The sequence below is a fragment of the Sus scrofa genome, chromosome 2 (genome assembly GCF_000003025.6).
Source record: "Sus scrofa isolate TJ Tabasco breed Duroc chromosome 2, Sscrofa11.1, whole genome shotgun sequence".
In the NCBI taxonomy this organism is placed as follows: domain Eukaryota; kingdom Metazoa; phylum Chordata; class Mammalia; order Artiodactyla; family Suidae; genus Sus; species Sus scrofa.
The window spans coordinates 84,598,612-84,622,570 of record NC_010444.4 but is presented as its reverse complement, the minus strand read 5'-3'; the positions used below and the strand labels follow the sequence as shown (position 1 = coordinate 84,622,570).

General features: G+C 38.1%; 2 protein-coding genes across 5 annotated transcripts in view; both read right to left on the bottom strand.

Moving 5' to 3' along the window:
• The window catches only part of ANKDD1B (ankyrin repeat and death domain containing 1B), a 68,724-nt gene extending 67,249 nt beyond the window's left edge, over positions 1-1,475 (bottom strand). For 2 of the 4 annotated variants that reach the window (XM_013994918.2, XM_013994917.2), the window contains exon 1: positions 903-1,475. In XM_013994918.2, coding sequence (XP_013850372.2) covers positions 903-1,224 — 322 coding nt within the window. In that variant the 5' untranslated portion in view covers positions 1,225-1,475. The remainder of the gene's footprint in view (positions 1-902) is intronic. The other 2 variants (XM_013994922.2, XM_013994919.2) reach the window with 1 other exon arrangement.
• Positions 3,081-23,959, bottom strand: part of POLK (DNA polymerase kappa) — a 63,843-nt gene continuing 42,964 nt past the window's right edge. The window contains 9 exon segments of the mRNA XM_021084453.1: positions 3,081-7,905; positions 8,359-8,401; positions 9,131-10,090; positions 11,998-12,169; positions 14,637-14,733; positions 17,923-17,955; positions 20,467-20,633; positions 21,591-21,715; positions 23,795-23,959. Coding sequence (XP_020940112.1) covers positions 7,821-7,905; positions 8,359-8,401; positions 9,131-10,090; positions 11,998-12,169; positions 14,637-14,733; positions 17,923-17,955; positions 20,467-20,633; positions 21,591-21,715; positions 23,795-23,959 — 1,847 coding nt within the window. The 3' untranslated portion in view covers positions 3,081-7,820.

Here is a 23,959-nt window from a genome sequence, read left to right as displayed (position 1 = left end):
CCCTGAAAGTCATGTGTTTAAATATAGGGGTACCATAGCTGAATTGTGCCCCTCCAAATCCATATGTTGAAATTCTAACCCCTACTACCTCAAAATAGTGATAATAGTGTCCAGATGATCCACTCCACGCTTTAAGAACTTAAGTACAGGAGTTCCCGAGGTGGCTCAGCAGTCACAAACCCAAGTAGTCTCCATGAGGATTTGGGTTGGATCTCTGGCCTCTCTCAGTGGATTAAGGGTCTGGCCTTGTCATGAGCTGTGGGGTAGGTCATAGACACCGCTGGGATCCGGCACTGCTGTGGCTGTGACTCGGCCCCCTACTGCAGCTCCACTTCAGCCCCTAGCCTAGGAATTCCCATACACCGTGGGTATGGCAAGAAAGGAAAGAAAGGAAAGAAAGGAAAGTAAGGAAGAAAGAAAGAAAGAAAGAAAGAAAGAAAGAGAGGAAGGAAGAAAGAAAGAAAGAAAGAAAAGAAGGAAGGAAGGAAGGAAGGAAGGAAGAAAGAAAGAAAGAAAGAAAGAAAGAAAGAAAGAAAAGAACTTAAGTACAGAAAGATTAAGTGACTTATTTAAAGTCACACAATAAATCAGTGCCTGAGTCAGGCTACAGGAGATAATAGCACATAAAACTCTTTCCTTATGTGTAAAAGGCCTTACTCATTTCTTTAAAAGTTATCTTCCTTAATTTAAAAGAGTAACACCTTCTTTCCACCCACAGGGTAGGAGTAACCTGAAATAAAACGACCTGAGAAACGTGAGCCAACCCTGGATGGGGGTGGATCCCAAAGCTGGAAACCAGCCCACAGAGGGCGCAGGGCTGAGGAAGAACTTGGGGTCCCTTCCCCGCACCTGCTGGACCAGCTGCCCCCGCTGGCCTCTCCAGACCTCGTCCCCGGACTCACGGAACTCGTGTCTGGCCGCCGCCTCCTCCTCCCTCGGCCCGTCTTGCTTTGGAATCTGCACCAGGCCCCGCAGGTCCTCCCGCAGCCCTTCGGCGGCCGCGGCCGCGCCGAGCAGCAGCCCCCTCGCCGCCGCCCTGCGCCGCGGGGCGCGCCGACCGGGCTCCATGTCCACCCCGAGGCCGCAGCGCAGGGCGCCGCTCAGACCCGGGCTAGAGGCGGACGGGCAGGCCCCGCTCTCCGCTGCGGGCACTTCTGCGGGCGGCTCCCGTCCGGGCTTCGGCCCTACCGGGCCTTCAGGTGTGGCGCCGGGCTGTGGTTGCATTCACCTGAGATAAAATGTCCTGCGGAAACTCCCAGCGCACACTTAAGCCGTTCTTGGTACAGTTTGGAGAAAGGTCGAGGTTGGCTTTATAACCACACTCTTGGAACTTCTTATAGAATCATTTCTAAATGAGCTTCCAGAATTTTCTTTTGAAGAGACTAAGAGTTAGTTGCTTCTCTGAGGATGGGAAACCTTGCTATTTCTTTTTTTTTTTTTTTCTTTCGTCTTTTTTTGTTGTTGTTGTTGCTATTTCTTGGGCCGCTCCCGCGGCATATGGAGGTTCCCAGGCCAGGGGTTGAGTCGGAGCTGTAGCCACCTGCCTACGCCAGAGCCACAGCAACGCGGGATCCGAGCCGCGTCTACAACCTACACCACAGCTCACGGCAACGCCGGATCACTAACCCACTGAGCAAGGGCAGGGACCGAACCCGCAACCTCATGGTTCCTAGTCGGATTCGTTAACCACTGCGCCACGACGGGAACTATTTCGTTTTAATGCAGTGGTAACCTACTGAACTCCCCATCTTGGGTAGTATTTCCTTCATAGTGGCTTATAAAATACATGAATGAACTATAGCAGTCCATTCTGGGCACTCCTGTGCCTAGCTAAAATTAAAAAAATATAGGAGAAAAGCAGAATATTGAAGGACAACCAGAGTCTCTCCCCTGAGTCTCTAGCACCTAAGCACAGTGTGTTGGCTGGATTACAGAAAATAAAACAAAATAAAATGATGGCACATCTCATATCTGTGGAAGGGTTCACAGGTTAAAATTAGAAGTTTAGCCTAATCCAGGAAGAAAACAAAATTGAGCCCTCGACCAGATTTGACCCCAGAACTGACCTGCCTTTTTGATACACACACACACACACACACACAGATGGGCGATGTTAGGGAAATATTGTCTATAAATATGCACAAAATGGTTTAGAGAGGGGAAAGAAACTGATGAAAGCTGAGACATGAGTTGGAAGGCTAGAGATTAGGCAGCTGATGAGGATTTGACAGGAGTAGAAAGAAGAGGATGTTTTCAAGAGGCCCTGCAAGGATAGATAATTCAGTAACAGATATGGGTTTGGCAGAGGTTGTGTGTGTGTGTATGTATATCTGTGCACACACACATAATGTATGTATATCTGTGCATATGTATATGTAGGTATGCATGAGATTGAAATCATAACAAATTTAACAGAGCGAGATTAGAAGGAGAAGGTGAAAACTATTTGTCTCAATTATCTTCTGTCTCCCTGAGCCTTCTGTACACAGGAACAGTTAGAAAATAAATGACCTCATACTTGTAAGAGGAACAGTTCAATATTATGGTTTGCTTTCTAAATGGAATCATGTTTTCAATACTCACTGTGATATCATTTGCGTTTTTCTTGAACAACTGTTAATCCACTTGTGTATGACCAAGCAAAAGTAATTATCCCTTAATAATACAACAGAAAAAACCCAGTTTTTGTTCCAGGGGAATAAACACCACCTCTCTGAAACATTCACTAAAATCCTACCAGCACCAAGTATGCTCAGATATATTACTGCTTTTCGAAATGGAACATTACTTAAAAAAAAAAAAAAATCAGAACCAGGTATCATTTTCAAAATGGAATATTTCCTCAAAAGGCAACTTTTTCTTAGCCCTAGGTTGACTGTCATATTTTGAACCTTTTTCCAAATATTTCCAACCTACCCCAAAAGAACAGAGTAATAAAACACTTAGAAAGCAAGCCATTATTCGGTAAAGGGAAAGAAATGCAATTCCTGCTTTCCGGAATGCCTGTCCCTGGGTGCACCGTCTATGTCAGCTACTTCTGTTTCCCCGAGAAAAATAGCAAGAGAATAATAAACACAGTCTTTGGGCACGTATAATTTATTCATTTATGGGTCAACAAAAGATAGTTAACACCTACTCAGTGCCAGGGTTTACTTCTTAGAATTCAGAGATCAGTGAAAGGTCATCCAGGATCTCCAGCAGCCAACAACCTCGCTGGGCAAGACCACAGCAAAATCACAGCAAAGAATATTTCAGTGTCTTCACAGAGAATCAGAACCACACAAAAAAGGGACTGATGAGTTTTCCTAGTGGGCAGGGACTCTTTCCTGAAGGCGGCCCTTGGGCTGAGGCGAAAGATGACTAGTTAGTTGTGTGTGGTGGGAGAGGGCAAAGGAGCATTCAGGAAGCACATCCTGGGCAGAGGGAGCAACTGAGCGTGACACTGGAAGGGAGAAATAGCTTGGTTTAGTCTAGTCACAAGCTATGCAGTGTGATTTGATTGACCTTGAATGCCAAGCCAGTGCTTGGTAAGCACCAAGGAGAGTGATTTGCGGGAGCTAGCCTGTACCGGCCTCCAAGAGCCAATTGTTAAATTTTCAGAAATTTTGTGAACTGGTTGATAATATGTCGATAGCTTGAAATCTGTCATGGTGTTTGCAACATAGAAATCATCATCTTCTCCTCAACTCCTGCTGATCCTGGACAGAGTGGAGAACTTTGAAATCTTTTTTGGGTTTGTTTCTGATTTTAAAGTGACATCATGTAAACACTGTTTATACTAATCTGCAAAAAGTGTGCAAAATGTTTAGCGCAGAAGCTGAGAAATCAGTTGGAAGGTCAGAGTTTAGGCACGCATTTATTAAACAGCAAATACTTTTTGTACTGAGTGGTCTGAAATGTCCATACTCATGCCAATACTACTCTATTAGTGGACTGTAGTAATTACTGCAGATTTATAATCAATGCTGATATGACATAGGGCCTATTCTTCTACCTGATTATTCATGGGACTTGCTCTTCCATACAAATGTAGGATCTACTTACCATCTTCCAAGAAAAACCATGAGAAGTTTTATTTTGAATTTTACTGAAATTATAGAAATTAGGGGAGAATCGTTATCTTTGAGATAGTTATTCTTCCTATTTATGAAAAGGATTCCTCTTTGAATTTACTCAGACATACTGTTTGCCTTTCAACAGTATTTTGTAATTCCCAAGTTCTTGTACATATTTTGACAGATCGTTCCCTTCTTCCCACCCGTGGCCAGGCCCCTTTGGTTCCCTTATATATATTTTTTTAATTTTCTTTTTTTTTTTGGCTATGTCTGTGGCATGTGAAAGTTCCAGGGCCAGGGACTGAACCCGTGCCGCAGCAGTGAAAGCATCAGATACTTAACCCGCTGAGCCACTAGGGAACTCCTTTTAGGTCCTTTATAAATTATTGTCCTATTTTCTAATTAGTTATTGCTGTTGTATGGAAATGCCACTTATTTTGTACACTGATCTTACAGCCTTAAACTTGGTGAATTCCTTTCTCAAATGTAAATTTTAAAAAATGTAGATAAGCATATCATCTGACAATAAAGTTTTACTTTTATTCTTTGTTTCCAGTTTTTATTCATCTTATTTCTTTTATTTATTGGTTATGCTCTCCAGGAAAATACGAGGGTGCTCTTGTGTTATTTTAAGGAATACTTTTAAAATTTCATCATTATATGTTGTGATTTATATAGCTTTTTTTTAATAGGTAAGAACAATTTAATAATAGAATCTGATTTTGTTTGAGGATAGCAATGTGCCTAGCTGAAAAACCCCCTTGCATTTCCAGGCCCTCTTTATTTTTTGGCCACACCTAAGGCATGCAGAAGTTCTTGGGCCAGGGACTGAACCCACGCCACAGCAGCAGCCCAAGCCACAGCATTGACAATGCCAGATCCCTGACTCACTAAGCCAACAGGGAACATGCAAAACAGAACTCCAGGATTTTTCTCTTTCTTTCTTTTATTCTCTTTCTTTCTTTCTTTCTTTTTTAATGGCCGCACCCTTGGCATATGAAAGTTCCTGGGCCAGAGCCCAGCTGCTGCATTCAGATTCTTAAACCCCTGCATCATGCTGAGATTCCAGGATTTCTTTTTATGTAAAGTGCCATTTAAAGACTTTTATCTGAATTTTTATTATTGTTTGTCTTTTTCTTACTGATTCATAGGAGTCATTTATATATTCTGGGTTATATACATTTTGGATACTAGCATTTTGCCAATTATATGTGTTGCAAATATGTTCTTCCAGGTGGTTCCCTGTACTCTGACCCTTAAGTAGGCAAGATTATAGATGCTTATTCTTTGTAGTTTTGCTGTATTTTAAAAAAAAATGCCCCCAAACAAACTTATAATAAAAAGAAAATGAGTTGCATTATTAGATAAACAGAAAAGGATGTGGAAAAAGTTCTGGGCAAAGAAAATAAGAGTAAAAGCAATGGAGGTGGAGAAAGAGTAGAAAACTAAGAGTAGAAAACTAACAATTTAATAATAGAATCTGATTTTGTTTGAGGATAGCAATGTGCCTAGCTAAAAAACCCCTTTGGTAGAAAGGAAACCATTTCTGTTGGTTAAAAGATTAAACATTTAAAATTTCATTTAAAATTTTTATTGACTATTACTAAATTCAGTGAAATGAATCATCTAAATGAAAATAATTTAGTATTTAATGTTGAAAATATACAATAAAAATAAACTTGAAACAAGATAGAAAATAACTAAATATGGTGCTATCTACTTTTCAATATGTTAAATAAATGTTTCATTGAACTTAATTTTGTATAGAATTTACATAAGTAATCATACAATCAAGAACTGAGCTCCACAACTGGGTATTCACCATAGCGTATAATAATATTAGGCATGAGATTGGCATGCTAATACTAAAGCTAATTTTAAACCATCCAGTAATAAACTCAAATTACCACTTGACTAAAGGTTGTGTGAGATTCTAATTTAAGCTATTCTTAAAATGCTATTTCTTTATACATTTGGGTAAGGAGCTATAAAATATGAAAAGAAGAAACAAAAATATGAGGACAAAAGATTGAGTTCCTTAAAGTAGTAAGAGAAAATGGTTTCCATCTTTATGTTTCAATTAAATTTTTGATAACACAAAAGTATTTGGAGTAACTACTGAAGCTAACTACTGTTAGGCTATCTTCTTTCACAAATATTAATAAAAACATGATAGAGATATAATTAAGATAAATGAGGTTTTATGTTTTTTGTTTTTCTTCTTTTTATAGCCACACCTGTAGCATATGGAAATTCCTGGGCCAGGAGTTGAATTCTAGCTGCAGCTGAGGCCTATGCCACAGCAACACTGGATCTGAGCTGCATCTGTGACCTATGCCACAGCTTGCGGCAATGCTGGATCCTTACCCCACTGGCAAGACCAGAGACGGACCTGCATTCTCACAAAGATAACGTTGGGGCCTTAACCCACTAAACCACAACATGAACTCCTAAAGAAGGTGTTTTAACCCACATTAATCTTTTGAATTGCACATTTTTCCCTTGAAGGTCATCCTGAAAATAAAGTGAGAGTAAATTTATCCTTTTTTTTTACAGATTTGTGTAAAGTGCAAATACAACTGCCAAGAAATGAAATTTATGATTTAAAAGTCCTGGATAAGAAAATAATTATCTTGGAGTTCCCGTCGTGGCACAGTGGTTAACGAATCCGACTAAGAACCATGAGGTGGCAGGTTCTATCCCTGGCCTTGCTCAGTGGATTAACGATCCGGTGTTGCCATGAGCTGTGGTGTAGGTCGCACAGCTCCGATCCCGCGTTGCTGTGGCTCTGGCTGTAGGCTGGCAGCTACAGCTCCGATTAGACCCCTGGCCTGGGAACCTCCATATGCTGAGGGAGCAGCCCAAGAAATGGCAAAAAGACAAAAAAAAAGAAAATAATTATCTTGAATCTTAGACTAAATATTTTTTAAAGTGAACCAAGTGCTTACTTATTAGATAAAGAAGTTTTAATTTTAAAAAATCAAATGAGTAATCATATTTTAAACAAAAATTCTTTTAACAGAAAATAATACTGTGATGCTATTTTCCTGAAGGTAACAAAACCTCTCATACTAGTTCTGCTAAGCTAATACTCTTCATAGAATTTATGATAAAATTAATTATGAATGCTCATGAGGTATCTGAAGATACTAGGAGCTAAAATATAGTTATACAAAAATTGTAGAAGATACTAAGATCAAACATAGCAGTCCAGTGCCAACAAAGTTGTTAAGTGCTGAAAAATTCATGTGCTAAAATAGGTTTGTCTGAACCTCTGAGAGCCCTTATAACGCCGGATCCGAGCTGCATCTTGTGACCTACATTACAGCTCATGGCAACATCAGATCCTTAACCCATTGAGTGAGGCCAGGGATCGAACCTGTGTCCTCATGGATGCTAGTCAGATTCATTTTCCGCTGAGCCATGACGAGAACTCCTAAACATATGTTTTTATATTCACTATAAAATATCATGAGGCAATAAATCACTTTCTGATCCCATTACTAATTTCTCATTTAAAAATTATCTCCAACAGGAATGATTTCCAACTGAAGGATAATGGAAGTGAAATTCTCATGGTCATTAAAAAAATATACAGAAGTAAATTAGTATATTTCAAATTCCTATAAAAAATGTCATTTAGGGAGGGATTATTGCACTTGCCTTTCACTAAATGAACATGTAAACTTGAAATAACCAAGAATACATTCATTGATTATAAAGTAACAAGTTTCAATCAAAAGTTAAAGATAAAATGTTCAATATTCATTTAAAAAATATGTCAATGGTATGTCTGGGATTGTTTGATTTTGTTTTCTTTGATGCCGAGTACTTTGTCATCAATCCTGGCCTGGAATAAAAAAAGAACACTCAATTAAAATGCAAGAAGATATTCAAAAAATAGTTTTTGCAATAATTGACTTTAATACCTTTACTTAATGATTTATAAAACCAAACTGGAACATTTCCTAAAAATCAAATCTTAAAATGTAACAATTTTAGGAATTTCCTTCGTGGTTCAACAGTTAACCATCCCGACTAGGACCCACGAGATTGCGGGTTCGATCCCTGGCCTCACTCAGTGAGTTAAGGATTGGGCGTTGAGGTGAGCTGTGGTGTAGGTCACAGAGGTGGCCTGGATCCCACCTTGCTGTGGCTGTGGTATAGGCTGGTAGCTGCAGCTATGATTCGACCCCTGGCTTGGGAACTTCCATATGCTGCAGGTGCACCCTAAAATGCAAAAACATAAAAAAAAAATTAACAGTTTTATAGCCAGCTTTATTAAAACTCAAATTAGCCATACCTTTTAGTTTTTGTTCCAATCTTCTGTACTTTGCCCGGGTTATCTTTAGAGGGAAGGGAATTTAAGAAATTCCACAATGAATAACATGAAATCATTACAATTATTTATAAAATTTAAACAGTTAAAGTTGACTGTTTAAAGAGAATAAAAATTTCCTTAGTACTACATAGCTCAAATTTATACATACCAAAAACTAATTTATAGCATAATTTCTTTATAATTTACTTGTTTCGTTGGTGTAATACTTAATTTTGAAGTTAGGTTAGAGTCAGAACTACCAAAAAACAAGTTAAAGAAGCTTCCTGGCTATATAATTATAGCTTTTACTACTGTGCCTTGGCAAATGTTCTCTGAAGGAATTTCTTTTTTGATTAGATTGCTCAGCTCCCTAAACCTTTGAGTTCATTCTGTGCTAAATCAAGCCCAAACCAAAGGTTTCGTAAGATTTAAAATCTAATGGCTTCAGTTAATTCTAACCCATGGCAAAGTAATTAACATTTTCTTAAATGGCAGCATTCACAAACTATCCCTTTAATGGCATATGTTTCAGATTTAACAATAATTTCAATTTTAATAAAACATTCCTAGAAAATCAAGTTCTTTAAAATGACTGCAACATGATGGAAGATAGTATAAGAAAAAGAATGTATACATGTATATATATATATATATGACTGGGTCATTTTGCTGTACCACAGAAATTGAAAAACACTGTAAATTGACTATACATTAATAAAAAATAAAATGAAAAAAAAAATGACTGTAAACTCACCAGTAGTTTTGGTGCTATCTTTGGGTCTGTTAACTGGACTAACTTTATCCTTTCTCAGTTCCTGGATAATGCCTTTGTTTAAGCAAACATCCACATGCACATTGAACAAGGTAAGATCTGAAGTCTTCTGTTCTAGATTACAAACCGGACAAACTAGAACTTGGTCACTGGTCACTTCATATAAATAAGGTTGGGGGGGTTCCTGCCTTCCTAATGACCCAACATCGTCATTTTCCAGTGCAACAGTACAAGGATTCTGCGGATGATGTTCCATATGAAGTGATTTGCTTGGAAGATTAGAACATTCTTCTTCACTGTGTTTATTACTTGAAGCATCTACACCCTCTGCATTAGATGGGTTACTGACAGTCTCTACCAGTTCCACAGAATCTACTGAAGTGATCTCTGTATTCTTCTGATGGGTTCTGTAATCCTGCTTCTCAAAGAGTGAAATAGAATCATGTACATGTTCTTTCTGATTCGCTTCTGTAGAGGAAGCATGTGAACACGAGGACATTTTAGAGTTTCCACTCACTGAAGGCCCATCAAGACATGCATCTACGTGTTTATTAAAGGCTTCCAGACCAATGCTTCCTTGCTCCCTAAAGCAAACAGGACAGGTAAATACCTGACCATTATCTGAATTCTCCAATGTTTCTAAATTCTCACTCCTCTTCTTCTTTAAAACTTGGAATGATTGTGATGTCGGTAAACTTTGTCTGTCTACAATTTCACTCTTAAATGTGTCTTGGTGGCTCAATTTCCTTTCAGATCGTTTTTTATCAAAGAAACTCTTCTTATGAGACATTTCCAGAGGTTTTGGAAACTGATCTTTGTCAGTTTTCTCTAGCATACACCCAGTGGCTGACAGGGTTTGGTTTCCAGGCTGTAAGAAGCCAATAATGCTTCTCTGTTGGTGTTTCTTCTCTTCTTCATTAGGAAAACTAGATAGCCGCACACCTAAATTAAACCAACCACAATTAATCCATTTCAATTATCACTTATAAAGCATAAAGACATTTTGCATAATACTATCGTGACATATTATGAAAAAGGCTGTTTATGGAGTTCTCTGGTGGCCTAGTGTTTAAGGATCCAGTGTTGACACTGCCGTGGCAGGGGTTCAATCCCTGTCCTGAGAACTTCCACATGTCACGGCTGTGGCCAAAAAAAAAAAAGGCTAGTTAGCAAAAAATAATAAGCAACACTGTATATTTTCTGAATTGAAGGATGCTTTTTCAAAGGTGGTATTATGAATAGAAATTTACCTTCTTTATAAAGGTAGACATATCAAATATTAAGTATCTACAGGAGTTAGCATTATTATAGGTCTTTTGATTAATATCTGATACATGATACTATTAAATACCAATTAACTAATTAGAGTCAATTACATAGATTTTTTTTTTTTTTGGCAATAGGATCTATTTTTTTTGGGGGGGGGGCATGTCTGTGGCATGTAGAGATTCCAGGGCCAGGGATGAACCCTTGCCACAGCATGACAATGTTGGATCCTTAATCCACTGAGCCACCAGGGAACTCCTAGGCTCTATTTTTTAGAGCAACTTTGGGTTTTCAGCAAAGTTGAGAGAATGTAGAGAGCTTCCATGTACTCCCTGTCCCCACACATATGGAACCTCCCCCACTATCAGTATCCTTCACCCAAGTGGTACATTTGCTACAACCCATGAATCTACAATGACACACGGTTACTTAAAGTCCATAGCTGACACTAGGGTACATGCTTACTATTGTACATTTTATGGATTTTGAGAAATGTATAATGACAAACGTCCACCATTATAGCATCATATGGAATAGTTTCACTGCCTAAAACCCTTTGTGCGCTACCTAGTCCTCCCTTCCTCAAAGCTTAACAACTACTCATCTTTGTAGTGTCGCCATAGTTTTGCCTATTTCAGAATGTCATATGCTGGAATCATACAGTGTGCAGCTTTTCAGATTGGCTTCTTTCAGTCAACAACATACACTTAAATGTCCTCTATTTCTTTTCATGGCCTGATAGCTCATTTCTTTTTCATGCTGAACAATATTCTGTTGTCTGGATGTACCACAGTTTCCATTTACCTACTACTGAAGGACATCTTGATTGCCTCCAAGTTTTGGCATTTATAAATAAAGCGGCTATTAACATCCATTCTTTAGCTCCTAAAATTAATACACTTTATTCAACTTCACTGTGTGCCATCTTTCATATGTGAAAATATGGCTAATGACCCATTCTTAGCAGTCAAGTTGGCATTTGGAGTGCTTATCCATAAACATTCCTTCACTCGCTCACTTCGGAAACCTGGTTTGTCTTTTTTCTCATGTGATGCCTAGAAATGTGGTTTTGTAGCATCACAATCCCTTGTCTATATTTCTGAAATCCAGAAAGCTCTGAAAATTGTAAGCAACAAATGGTAATTGATGATTGGATTGATGTGAGGCTATTTAGAGTCTTTACAATTCAATGTGAATAATTTTTTTGTTTTTCTACAGAAATAATCATGTGTTTGATCATGAATTGCTGCCTCAGATCCCAGAGGAGAATTACATAATATACTCAACATGCACTGAATTTGCTTTCTAAAATCTGAAAAGTTTAAAATTTTGAAACACCCATAACCCCAAGGATGTCAGTAGGCAGTAAGAAAAAGAACAACTTTAACTGGTTCTTATTGGAATTAAACTAATGATTATGGCCTCATATGCTTCAGATTCTAAGAATTAACAAAAATGGCAGCAGCAGAAGTACAACTTCCAAACAGGCTTAAGAAATAAAATGGAGGTGAGAATATTTCCCAAGTTGATTCTTTGGGAAAGTTTAGCAGATTGAAGGAAAAATATGTAAAGAGAAGTCATACCCATAAGTCTTAATCTCAAGGGATGTGGAAAATCAGCATCAATTTCTGTTCTTAGCAATTCTTTAGCAATGGCAAATATTTCTTCTGCAGTAGAAATAACAGATAAAACTGTAGATGCACGAGTTTTTACTTCGAAATCCACATTCTTCAGCTTAAGGGTAACAGTTCTACCCTATAACAAGAAGAATACATTATTATATATGGCTCTTTAACTTCTAGAAGAATAAGTTATTTTATAGGTTAGAAAAATTCAGAAAGGTCTCTTTATATATACAGTATGGATGTATAACCGATTATTTATAAAACATGGTGATGGAAATTATCATAAAGAATAACTGAAATCCATAAGTAATCTAAAAAAATCCCATTTTAGTCCGTGATTATTACATCCCTCCCCAACTGAATTTTTATAAAAGACTTTTCTATAAAGGGCAAAACTAACTGATCATTTTTCTTTTTATCACATCTCTTTTCGGTACCTAAAAAAGGAGAGAAAAAAAAATTTTCTGAAGGGACTTCACTGAAAAGGTCTATAGACAGCTCACACTTACTGTATGCCTACTGTATGCCAGATATTATGCTGAATGTACATGTTAAGAATTCCTTTACAGTTACTATTTCAAAAGTACAGAGTTTCACTTTGGGATAATAAAAAAGTTCTGGAAATCAATATTGGTGATGGTTCCACAATATAAATATACTATAAATGCCACTAAAATGTATACTTAAAAGTGGTTAAAATGATAAATTTTCTGTTATGTATACTTTGCTACCTCCTAGAGATTGTGAAAGTGGGTGAGACTTACTGACTCACGTCCAAAGGACAGATTATATGGAAAGAGAAAAATAGTAACTTCATAGTGGAGAAGCCTAGCAAACCCTATCTCAACCAAGTAATGAAGGTTATTATCATCTGTGATACTCTGTGGTTGTCAGAGACCTTGACAGGCTGTGATGAGATGAACGCTTCATTTCTGTGGAATTCTTTCTAAAAACCCATAACCCTGGTCTGATCATAAGAAAATTATCAGGCCAACTCAGATTAGAGGACGTTCTGCAGTATTCTAGTACTAGTCCTCCTCAGGACTGTCAAGGTCATGAAAAACAGGGCAATACTGAGAAACTGTCAGACTAGAGGAAATTGGGGAGACATGACAACTAAATGCAGTATGGTTCCCTGCACTGAATCCTGGAACAGAGGGAGGATATTAGTGGAAAAATTCAAATTATATCTGTATTTAGTTAAGAAATGTGCTAATGTCAGTTTCTCCGTTTTGCAAATATACTATGAAAAATATATGATGTTAATAGTGAGGGAAACTGAGTATCCTGGAAATCTACATTATCTTTTGTTTTGTTTTGTTTTTGTTGTTTTTTAGGGCCTCACCAGTGGGCTTATGAAGGTTCCCAGGCTAGGGGTTGAATCAGAGCCAGCCACAGCCACAGCAACGTGGGGATCCAAGCCGCATCTGCGACCTACACCACAGCTCAGGGTAACACCAGATCCTTAACCCAGTGAGCGAGGCCAGGGATCGAACCTGCATCCTCATGGATGCTAGTCAGATTAGTTTCCGCTGAGCCAGGATGGGAATTCCCTAAATCTACATTATCTTTGTAACTATTTTATAAATCTAAAACGATTCCAAAATTAGGAATTTATTTTAAAATATTTTTATTTTGTATTTTATTTTATTTTTGTTTTTTAGAGCTGCATCCACGGCATATGGAGATTCCCAGGCTAGGGATCCAATTAGAGCGACAGTTGCTGGACACAGCCACAGCAATGCAGGATCTGAGCTGTGTCAGCGACTTATACCACAGCTCACGGCAACACCAGATCCTTAACCCACTGAGCAGGGCCAGAGATCATGGCAACACCAGATCCTTAACCCACTGAGCGGGGCCAGAGATCAAACCTGCAACCTTATGGTTCCTAGTCGGATTCGTTTCCGCTGCGCCATGATGGGAACTCCCAAAATATTTTTAAAAAGAACTCTCTTTATACTTAAGGTATAACAGAAAAGGATTATAAGAAAATATTCATCAGATATCCCATTCTTGGTAATAACTTTTTAGTACTTTTGTATTACATTTCATAAAATTCCACCTTTGTTTTGAGAGTGTTGGAAAAATACTAAGTATGTATTACTGTGAGTGAAGATTATAAAATACAAAGTTCAAAGCCTTCCAGGTTTTGTTCTCAACATGTTAAGCAACCTGGATTAAGGCCTTGAATCAAAAGGCCTATTCTAGAAGCTCGTTGTCCACCTGACAATGACATTAAAGGGTAATTGGAAAGGCATTTATAACAAGTACAGTTCTAGGGAAATCCTTCTTTTGCCTTATTCTTTATTGCCAATATAACTCTGATTTTGAACTTATTCAAAAGTACTCTCAAGATAATATAGAATCCTCTGGAATTATATTGGAGCCACTGCACCCTTATAAGTTGCTTCTTCATAAAATGACCTCACCATACGCCTCAGACATGGGTCAGATTTGTCTCTATTGAAGATGGGAACACTCTTTTATGACAGTTTCCACTGTGTATTTAAATGCAAAATCTAAGTCTTCCTTTAAGGTAGCTTTTTATTATTAAAATTTTTAAAAATTAAGAACACCATATAAAAACAAAGTACCTTAAGTCCTTCTTTCTGCAGATCTTGAGCAAGTTCACTGCAAAGTTCTTGGCACAAGCTGTACTGCTCTTCTGCTTTATTTATCTCACTGAATGTCCTAGAAAGACAAAAATGATTTTGGTGCACAAAGTAAACTATAATTCAGGATAATATAGGAATGATACAGAATGTTTAAATGGCCTAGTATTAAGTTATATTTTCTACAGTATAGAATAGTTTTTAAAGGAACTAAGATATAATTAAGTAAAAATATCTAAGATTTTTATAAACAATGGAGGATTATTTATACTTAAACTGATTAGCAAAGTTGCATTTGCTCTCCACAATATTTTTTTAAAGAGGATTAAAGTCACCAACAGATAACAATGCCCCAGAACTTTATAACACATTAGGATTCATATGTATACAGACATTGCTACAGAGGATTATCTTAAGAAAGTACAGATGAGAACATCCTTCCAATTATTGCACACGTATTCTCTGTAAGAGATTTATCTTCAAGTTAATTTTAGGGCTTGGTTCATGGCACCTACGCACAGTTGTCTAACAGACAACTGGATATGGAGGGCTGGTAAGATTAAATGTAGAGCTTGTGACTTCATCGGCACAAGGGTGTTGAAAGGTCATATTAATATAAAAGAGGATGACGCTAAAGAGAAATAAAGGTGTAAAAACCCCTGGAGTTCCCTTGTGTTTCAGTGGGTTAAGGATCCGGCATTGTCACCGCTGTGGTTCTGGTTACAGCCATGGCATGGGTTTGATCCCTGGCCTGGGAACTTCCACACATTGTAGGTGTGGCCAAACTAACAAAGCCTCTGAGCAAATGACTATTCAGTGAAGAGTCCCCCTTTTAACTATCCCCAGCTACCCAGTTTTTCCTCCTTGGTGGCCACCAGTGTTGCCAGCTTGCTAGTCATTTGAATTCCTCCAGAGTACTATATACATATAAAGGAAAAAAGCAAACATTTCCCCTCATTTTTATATAAATGGTAGAATATTAGGCATATTAACACTTTGCTTTCTCATTCATCCTGGTGAGAGTTCTCTATTAAGTAAGTAATTTCTTTACTTTTAAATGGCAGCATAACATTCCAATTTAGAGATGTAAGATCATTTAGGAGTGTCTGTCCTGGCTTAGCAGTTAATGAACCCGACTAGGATCCATGAGGATGTGGGTTCAATCCCTGGCCATGCACACTAGGTCAAGGATCCAACATTGCAGTGAGCTGTGGCGTAGGTCACATTCATGACTTGGATCTGGCATTGCTGCAGCTCTGGTGCAGGTTGGCAGCTGTAGCTCCAATTCTACCCCTAGCCTGGGAACTTTCATATGCCACAAGTGTGGCCCTAAAAAGCGGAAAAAAAAAAAAAAGTAAGATCATTTAACCAATCCTTTATTAAGTTATTTCTAATCTTTTACTATCATAAAAAAAATGCAATGGATAACCTTGTACACATGTAAAATGACAAGTGATTACACCTAGGGAATGAATTCCTAGCAAAAGAACTGTGGGATCAAAGTATACGTGTGACTATGATGTTGACAGATATTGTCAAATGGCTTGTCCCTGTGGTAGCCAAAATAATGGTCCTCAAAGATGTCTAAATCCTAAACTCTCAGAACGTAGTACACTGTATGGTAAAACGGATTTCATACATCTGGTTAAATTAAGATGGGGAAATTATCCTGAACTAATGAGGTAGGTCCAATGTAATCCCAAGGGTTCTTATAAGAAGGACGCAGGAGGGTAAGAGTTAAAGAAACACAAAATGTGGAAATTTGAAGATGGAGGTGGGACTGCGAGCCAAGGAATGCAAGTAGCCTTTAAAAGCTTTTAGTAAGGAAATGGATTTTCCTCTGAAGCCTCTAGAAGTATTGCAACCCTGCTGATGCCTTAATTTTAGGGCTTCTGACCTTCAGAACCATTAAGAGAAAAAATCTGTGGTAATTAGCTATACCACTAATAAAAAACTAGTATATTGTGGTTGCCATTATGGCTCAGAGGGTTAAAAACCCAACACAGTGTCCATGAAGATGAGGGTTGGATCCCTGGCCTTCCTCAGTGGCTTAACGATCTGATATTGCTGCAAACTGTAGCGCAGGCTGCAGGTGTGGCTTGGATCCAGTGTTGCCATGGCTATGATGTAGACCAGCAGCTCCAGCTCCGATTTGACACCTAGCCCAGGAACTTCCATATGCCACAGGTGTGGCCCTAAAAAGAAAAAAAAGAAAAGAAACTAGTATACCCTCCCTTAGAGTTTACTAGCGTTTTCACTCCTATAATCTTGCCAATAGAGCATGTTAGTATCTTTGCCAAGTTGATTAGTGAAAAATGCTATTGCAGAGATTTTTCAATCTGTATTTCTTAAATTATAAAAGAGATTAGGATTATTTTCACGTATTTTTAGAGCCATTTGTACTTTCTTTCCCCTAATAAGATCTTTGTTCATTTTTTTCTATTGGTTTGCTGGCCCTTTCTTTAAAAAATTAATTACTAATATTATTGTACAGCAAGCAATATTCTCAATTAAAAAATCATTAAATTGTCCAATACTATCCTGCTTTTGGACCCCCCCCCTTTTCTTTTAATTGCTTTTAGGTACATCACAGCCTAAAACAGCAACTTTTATCAAAGTCATTCACTGAGTGTGTTATCTTGTAAAGGTCATTCAGCATTTCTGACCACAAATAACATATGTGAAAAATGAACAAAACCTTATACTAAGTCCGTGGTTCTTAAATGTCCTAGTGGAACTTCGGTGCTTTGAAGAGATAATTGAGGGACTTTTCAAACAATGACGTATTTGCCAAAACAATAACATTCCATCAAGATTTCTTGTGACTTCCAAACAAGATTGTAAACCAGTGAACTACATCAGCTCTAAGCTCTCATTCATCAACAGCTTACTATTTGATGCCTATGGTCATTCACCAATATTTGAAAAATTTTCAGGGGGAATTTCCATTGCCATTTCTTGAATTTCCCAAATAACTTCTCAGTATAAGTTTTCTTATAAACAAGCCTAGAAATTAAGGCTTGAAATCCTAAAATGCTTGGTTTTCACTGAATAGGAACAAAACCAACATTCAAAAGAATAACTGCAGTTATATTTTTTCCTATTGAGAGCAGAGCAAGCAAAGATAATAAAGCATTGTACTGGAATACTTAGGCGTGTCAACTGCTGAAATCTGTTATTTGGCTTGCAAATGAATTTTTTAATTTCAGTGATATTTTACTAATAATTAAATATTAGTTTAAAATAATATAAATTATGAATACTTTACCTCTCAACACTCATGCTTTTCCTCTCTCCATCCCTTGAAACAAACAAAAACCTTTTAATTGCATTCTCAAAGAAGACTGAGGTCCTTTTTAGTCAACCAGTAGGATTTAACATATCAGTTACCCTTTAGATATCTCAATAATGTTCTTGATTAAAAGTATATATACATCACAAAACACAATGAGTTTTTTCATCAAAAATAAAAGTACCACCAAAGAATGTAGACAGATAAAATGCTAATATGATGACATGTGTAACGGATCAAATTTATGTCTATCAATGAGAACAAATTCAAAAACAGGTTGATATTATAAATTGTTTCTATTTAAAGCCTGAATATTAAAAACTACACTTTACAAAAACCAATAGAAGGTAGTAGCATAATGGCTTGCAGTTATAGGATAAAACTCAATTTTGAATAATTTCATATCCATCATCTAGTTTTTGGGCTAGTGCATTCATTTTGCTCTGCTGCAGCTTATTTTTATTCAATTAAAGCACTCTGCAGAAGCTCAGGCAAAATTTGGTATACAGCAATAGGATGATGATCAGGAATCTGAACCATCTCGTTTGGTTGGATTCTAGTTTCTCTGATAGGAGGAGTTGAAAGCAAAAAGCTGAAATGACATGTTGACTATTCACTTCCTAAATATGAAATGAGCCTACTATGAATCAAGCACTGTTCCAGTCTTTGGAGATACAGTAATGAACAAAACAGACCCAGTGCCTGCCATTAAGAAACATATTTTAGTGGCGGGAGACAAAGAAAAATGCAATAAATATGGAAAACATGAAACAGGTTAGAAGGAGAGAAGTACCACAGATTAAAAAACTAAAGCAAATTAGGGGAACAGAGAATGCGGATGCAAGGGAAGGTAGGTTTGACCTTTTATACTATTAAAAATTACCTGTGAATTTCACTTAAAAGCATTACCTGCATCTGTACCACAGGTTAATATGTGGTACGTTATATTAAAAACTGTATTATTTTCAAGCACTATGGAAGTAAAAAGAGGGTAATTTTTGGATTAAAGAAGAAAGTTTTATTTCCCATCATCTTCAAATACTGGGTTATTTATAGTACTATGATGCCTTTCCCTTATCTTTTATAATCTTATCTATTATGTCCACTGAAAATCAAAGTCAGCTACCTGGACTTGAAAGAATGAGGAGCATGGAGAGATGAGAAAAGCAATAGCACATACCTTGCAATTGCTCTAAGATTTAGCAGGTTTAATTAGTTAATCAAACTTATTTTAAGGAGTTCACTCATGACTCAGCGGGTGTTGTCACTGCTATGTCTCTGGTTAGAGCTATAGTTCGGATTTGATCCCTTGCCCGGGAAACTACACATGCTGAGGGTGTGACCAAAAAAAACCCCAATTTATTTATATGCCTCCTCAGTAATCATGTTTTCCTTTAGTTTAGCTATACAAATATAAAGGAGTTATTCTGAGGGCAGGCTCACAGGATGGTGACAAAATTGTAAAACAGAGCCCAGTCTTAATTCTCATTCTAGTTTTTAGGGCCCACTCTTCACCCACACCTAACAGTGCTCTCAGATCCTTCTTTTTAAGATCTAGAAGAAAGAGTGGCAGAGAAGAACACAGGGCCTCTTCTCTAGCTGTTGCTCTTCTGTATCTTTGCTCCTGTGGGTCTCTGCCTCTGGTCACTGCTGCCAACCCTACCTCTTAGCCCAGTCAATTTCTATGCCCCGGCTTTACCCTTCTTTCTGCAATTGTTCATTTGGTCACTTTCTATTTCCTACACTACTCTACAAACTCCATGAAGGCAGGACTGTGTCTTGTTTTCTGATATTATCCCCGTGCTTAGAACAGTGCCTAACACAAAGTAAGTACTCAGTATCTTATGAATGAGTCATTTACAAATCTGGGGAAGAGAAGATAAACAGTTGGTTCATGAAGGCTTTCAAAGATGCATTAGGTCTACTTGCTTAGGAGTTAGAAACGAACCTGACTAGTAACCATGAGGACGCAGGTGTGATCCCTGGCCTCGCTCAGTGGGTTAAGGACCTGGTGTTGCTGTGAGCTGTGGTGCAGGTCAAAGACTTGGCTTGGACCCCACGTTGCTGTGGCTGTGAGGTAGGCTGGCAGCTACAGCTCCAATTCAACCCCTAGACTGGGGGCCTCTATATGCCACAGGTGTGGCCCTAAAAAGAAAAGTCTACTTGCTTAGAGAGTGAATTCTGGAGCATGAACCATCTTTCTTTCCTCAGCAATCTGACCACCAGCATTCTTATGTTCTGAACAAAGAACGAGGCAGGTACAGAAAAGAAAAGCACTCACCATTCCTCTTATCCATCTATCCAGTTGCTGTACCCAACAACCTACAAGTGGTTCTCTATTCCTCTTTTCCTTTACTTTCACATCCAATCTTTTGACCTTAATTCAAAAATTACATTCTGAATTGAGCTAGCCTAAAAGAAACTTAAAATATGTTATCCTTATCACCTCCATCTCAATGGTTAAAACCACTATTTCAGCAAATGGTAAAGAAAAAGCAAAATGACTTTACATACAGATACCTGGGCAAGCATGTTGAACCTAGACCCAGGGAAATATGAAGGAAATAATGCCAAGATGTTTCAGAGAAAAGGAGAGAAAGTAATGCCCTCTGTTGGTAGAGATCTGTACACGTAATAATTCCAAGAGCCTTTAACATTTTCTCTGTAACTTTTCCTATTCCAGAAACCTAGGAAAGAATAAATATTTATCATTAATACATTTTAAATTAAGGTAAGAACTGATTTTAAACTGCATCATACCTCTTATAACTAATAACAGGTATAAATAATGTTCCTATTTTCACAAGTCATGAAAGAAAATGGTTTTAATCACTTTTGGGCCACATTTCCTAAACCAGTGTTCCATGGAAATTTAAAATTTTAAATTCCATGGAATTTTTAAAAAGCATTTAAAAAAGAGTTCTGTGGTCCTATAAAATTGGGGAATGGTAGGGTAAACAACTTTTTTTCCCATTTTGATCTTTACAGTTGACAAATAACATTAGTTTCAGGTGTACAACACAGTGATATAACTTATATATATTACGAATCCATCACCACAATAAGTCTAGTAACCATGTGGTGGTCACCACACAAACTTACTATAATGTTATTTCCTATACTCTCTATGCCGTACATTATATCCCATACCATTTATTTTACAACTGTACGTTTGGATCTCTTAATCATCTTTACCTATTTTGCCCAACTCATCACTCCTCTCTGGAGTGGTGAGGTAGGTGTTATATATACTATATATATATGTATATATATATATAAAATACATGTGTATAGGCTAATCCAAACTCCTATTTTACCCCTCCCCTCCATTTCTTTCCCCCTTGGTAACCATAAGTTTGTTTTCTACGTCTGTGGGTCTATTTCTGGTTTGTTTATAAGTTTAATTAAATGGTAATAAGTCCATTACTTTCCAAAAACTTTTCAGCAAACAAGTTTCCTAAACCTCACTTGTAGGATTTCACAGAAAGATTTCTTCAAGTCCAAATTCAATCATCCACTACAGTTCTTGCATGTTACCTACTGTTTTAAAATTTTTCGGAAAGAATGATTACTATCATCCTAAATAGTTTTTCTTCAGAAGTCAGAGTATATATACAGATAAAAAAAATTGTGCAAAATCTTACCTTTCTAATGGGTAAGTCCTTGATGAAGTCCATCACAACCTGTCGGTTAGGGAGAATTTGGTATTGTCCATTTGGTTTATTCTTATCACTGCAGACTTTTGCTAACATTGTATTTGGTGCAATGCCTTAAAAGAAAACACTCTGATGACTCAAAGAACATAATATGTATGATTTAAAAATACGTGATAACAGGGAGTTCCCTAGTTGCTTAGCAGGGTAAGGATCACTAGTTGTCACCACTGCTGTGGCATGGGTTCAATTCCTAGCCCAGGAACTTCTGCATGCTGCAGGTGCAGACAAAAACAACAACAACCAAAAAAATAAAAATTAAAATAAGTGCTAATAATACAGAAAAAATTAAATGCAAAAATCTGAAATGATATGGAACGCTACTTTGAAAATAACATTTGATTACTATCTCTCTCCAGGGTTTGCTACAATTTTAGGGAAAGGAACTGTATCAGTTATTGTGGCAGCAGAAATGAGAAATACTTTAAATCTCCTTTTTTTTTTGTTTTTTTGTTTGTTTTGTTTTTTTATGGCTGTACCCACAGCATATGGAAGTGCCTGGGCCAGGGATTGATCTAAGCCACAGCTGCAACAATGCCAGATCCTTTAACCTGCTATGCCAGGCCAGGGACTGAACCCATACCTTCACATCAACCTAAGCCGCTGCAATTGGTTTCTTTTTTTTGTTGTTGTTGTTGTTGTTGTTGTTGTTGCTGTTTCTTGGGCTGCACCCGCGGCATATGGAGGTTCCCAGGCTAGGGGTCGAATCGGAGCTGTAGCCACCGGCCTACGCCAGAGCCACAGCAACTCGGGATCCGAGCCGCGTCTGCAACCTACACCCCAGCTCACGGCAACGCCGGATCGTTAACCCACTGAGCAAGGGCAGGGATCGAACCTGCACCTCATGGTTCCTACTCGGATTCGTTAACCACTGCGCCACAACAGGAACTCCCGTGCAATTGGTTTCTAAACCCACTGTGCCACAGTGGGAATGCCTCTCTACGGTATTTGAAGTCTAAGAGCATTTTTTACACACACCTTTTTTTTTTTTTTTTTTTTTTTTTTTGTCTTTTTGCCATTTCTTGGGCTGCTCCCGCGGCATATGGAGGTTCCCAGGCTAGGGGTCGAATCGGAGCTGTAGCCACCAGCCTACACCACAGCCACAGCAACGTAGGATCCGAGCTGAGTCTGCAACCTACACCACAGCTCACGGCAACACTGGATCCTTAACCCACTGAGCAAGGGCAGGGATCGAACCCGCAACCTCATGGTTCCTAGTCGGATTCACTAACCACTGAGCCACAATGGGAACTCCTACACACATCTTTTTAAAACTTATGATTCACTCTCATCATTTGGCACAGGAAAGACTAACCCAATCAATATGGCTTTCATAACGTAATCTAGGGTCCTCATTATGAGTATCAGTTTCTACGCTAAGACACAGCGTGACCACCACCCACCCCCACCCCCGTGGGTTACTGACATATGTAAAGCTCTTTTTCCCTTCACCAGATGGTTCTAAATGGTTATGTTGCTAGTTGGTGCTTTTTCTGTCTCATCCAACCTTAGTCATCTGGGGTCTTTCTTGACTGTAAGTCTTCAAAGGAAAAAATTAATAAAGTATGATATCCAAAACCAATTAAAATATATTTGTGCTTCAAAAAGGAAAGCCACCTGGAGTTCCCGTTGTGGCACAGTGGTTAACGAATCCGAGTAGGAACCATGAGGTTGAGGTTGCGAGTTTGATTCCTGCCCTTGCTCAGTGGGTTAACGATCCAGCGTTGCCGTGAGCTGTGGTGTAGGTTGCAGACACAGCTGGGATCCTGCGTTGCTATGGCTGTGGTGTAGGCTGGTGGCTACAACTCCGATTAGACCCCTAGCCTGGGAACCTCCATATGCCGCGGGAGCGGCCCAAGAAATAGCAAAAAGACAAAAAAAAAAAAAAAAAGGAAAGCCACCTAAGCTTTATGATTGTTTTTGCTTTGGATACATGGGCTTTTTTGCTTCATTCCAAGTTACCTGTAGGTTCACAGAATTCTGAATAGGTAAAGTTGTCAGCAGTTAATAACAACAATAAAAACAGCTAAGTAAAATATTTCTACACACTTTTAATGAAAAACTACTAATTTTACACTTGAATTAGCCAGTCTGAAAACTGTAACTACTGAAACCATCAATATCCATTTAAGTACCTGCACTGGCTGTCAGTGTTGTTTTTTGCTCGATTCTGAAACGAATTTCCTTTACCACTTCCTCAGCTGATGTTCCAAAAACAACTGAGTTTTGGGTCATTTGAGGATTATTCGGCTCTTCAAAGTTCACTTGAAAAGAATTTCCTGGGGACTTCAAATCAGGAG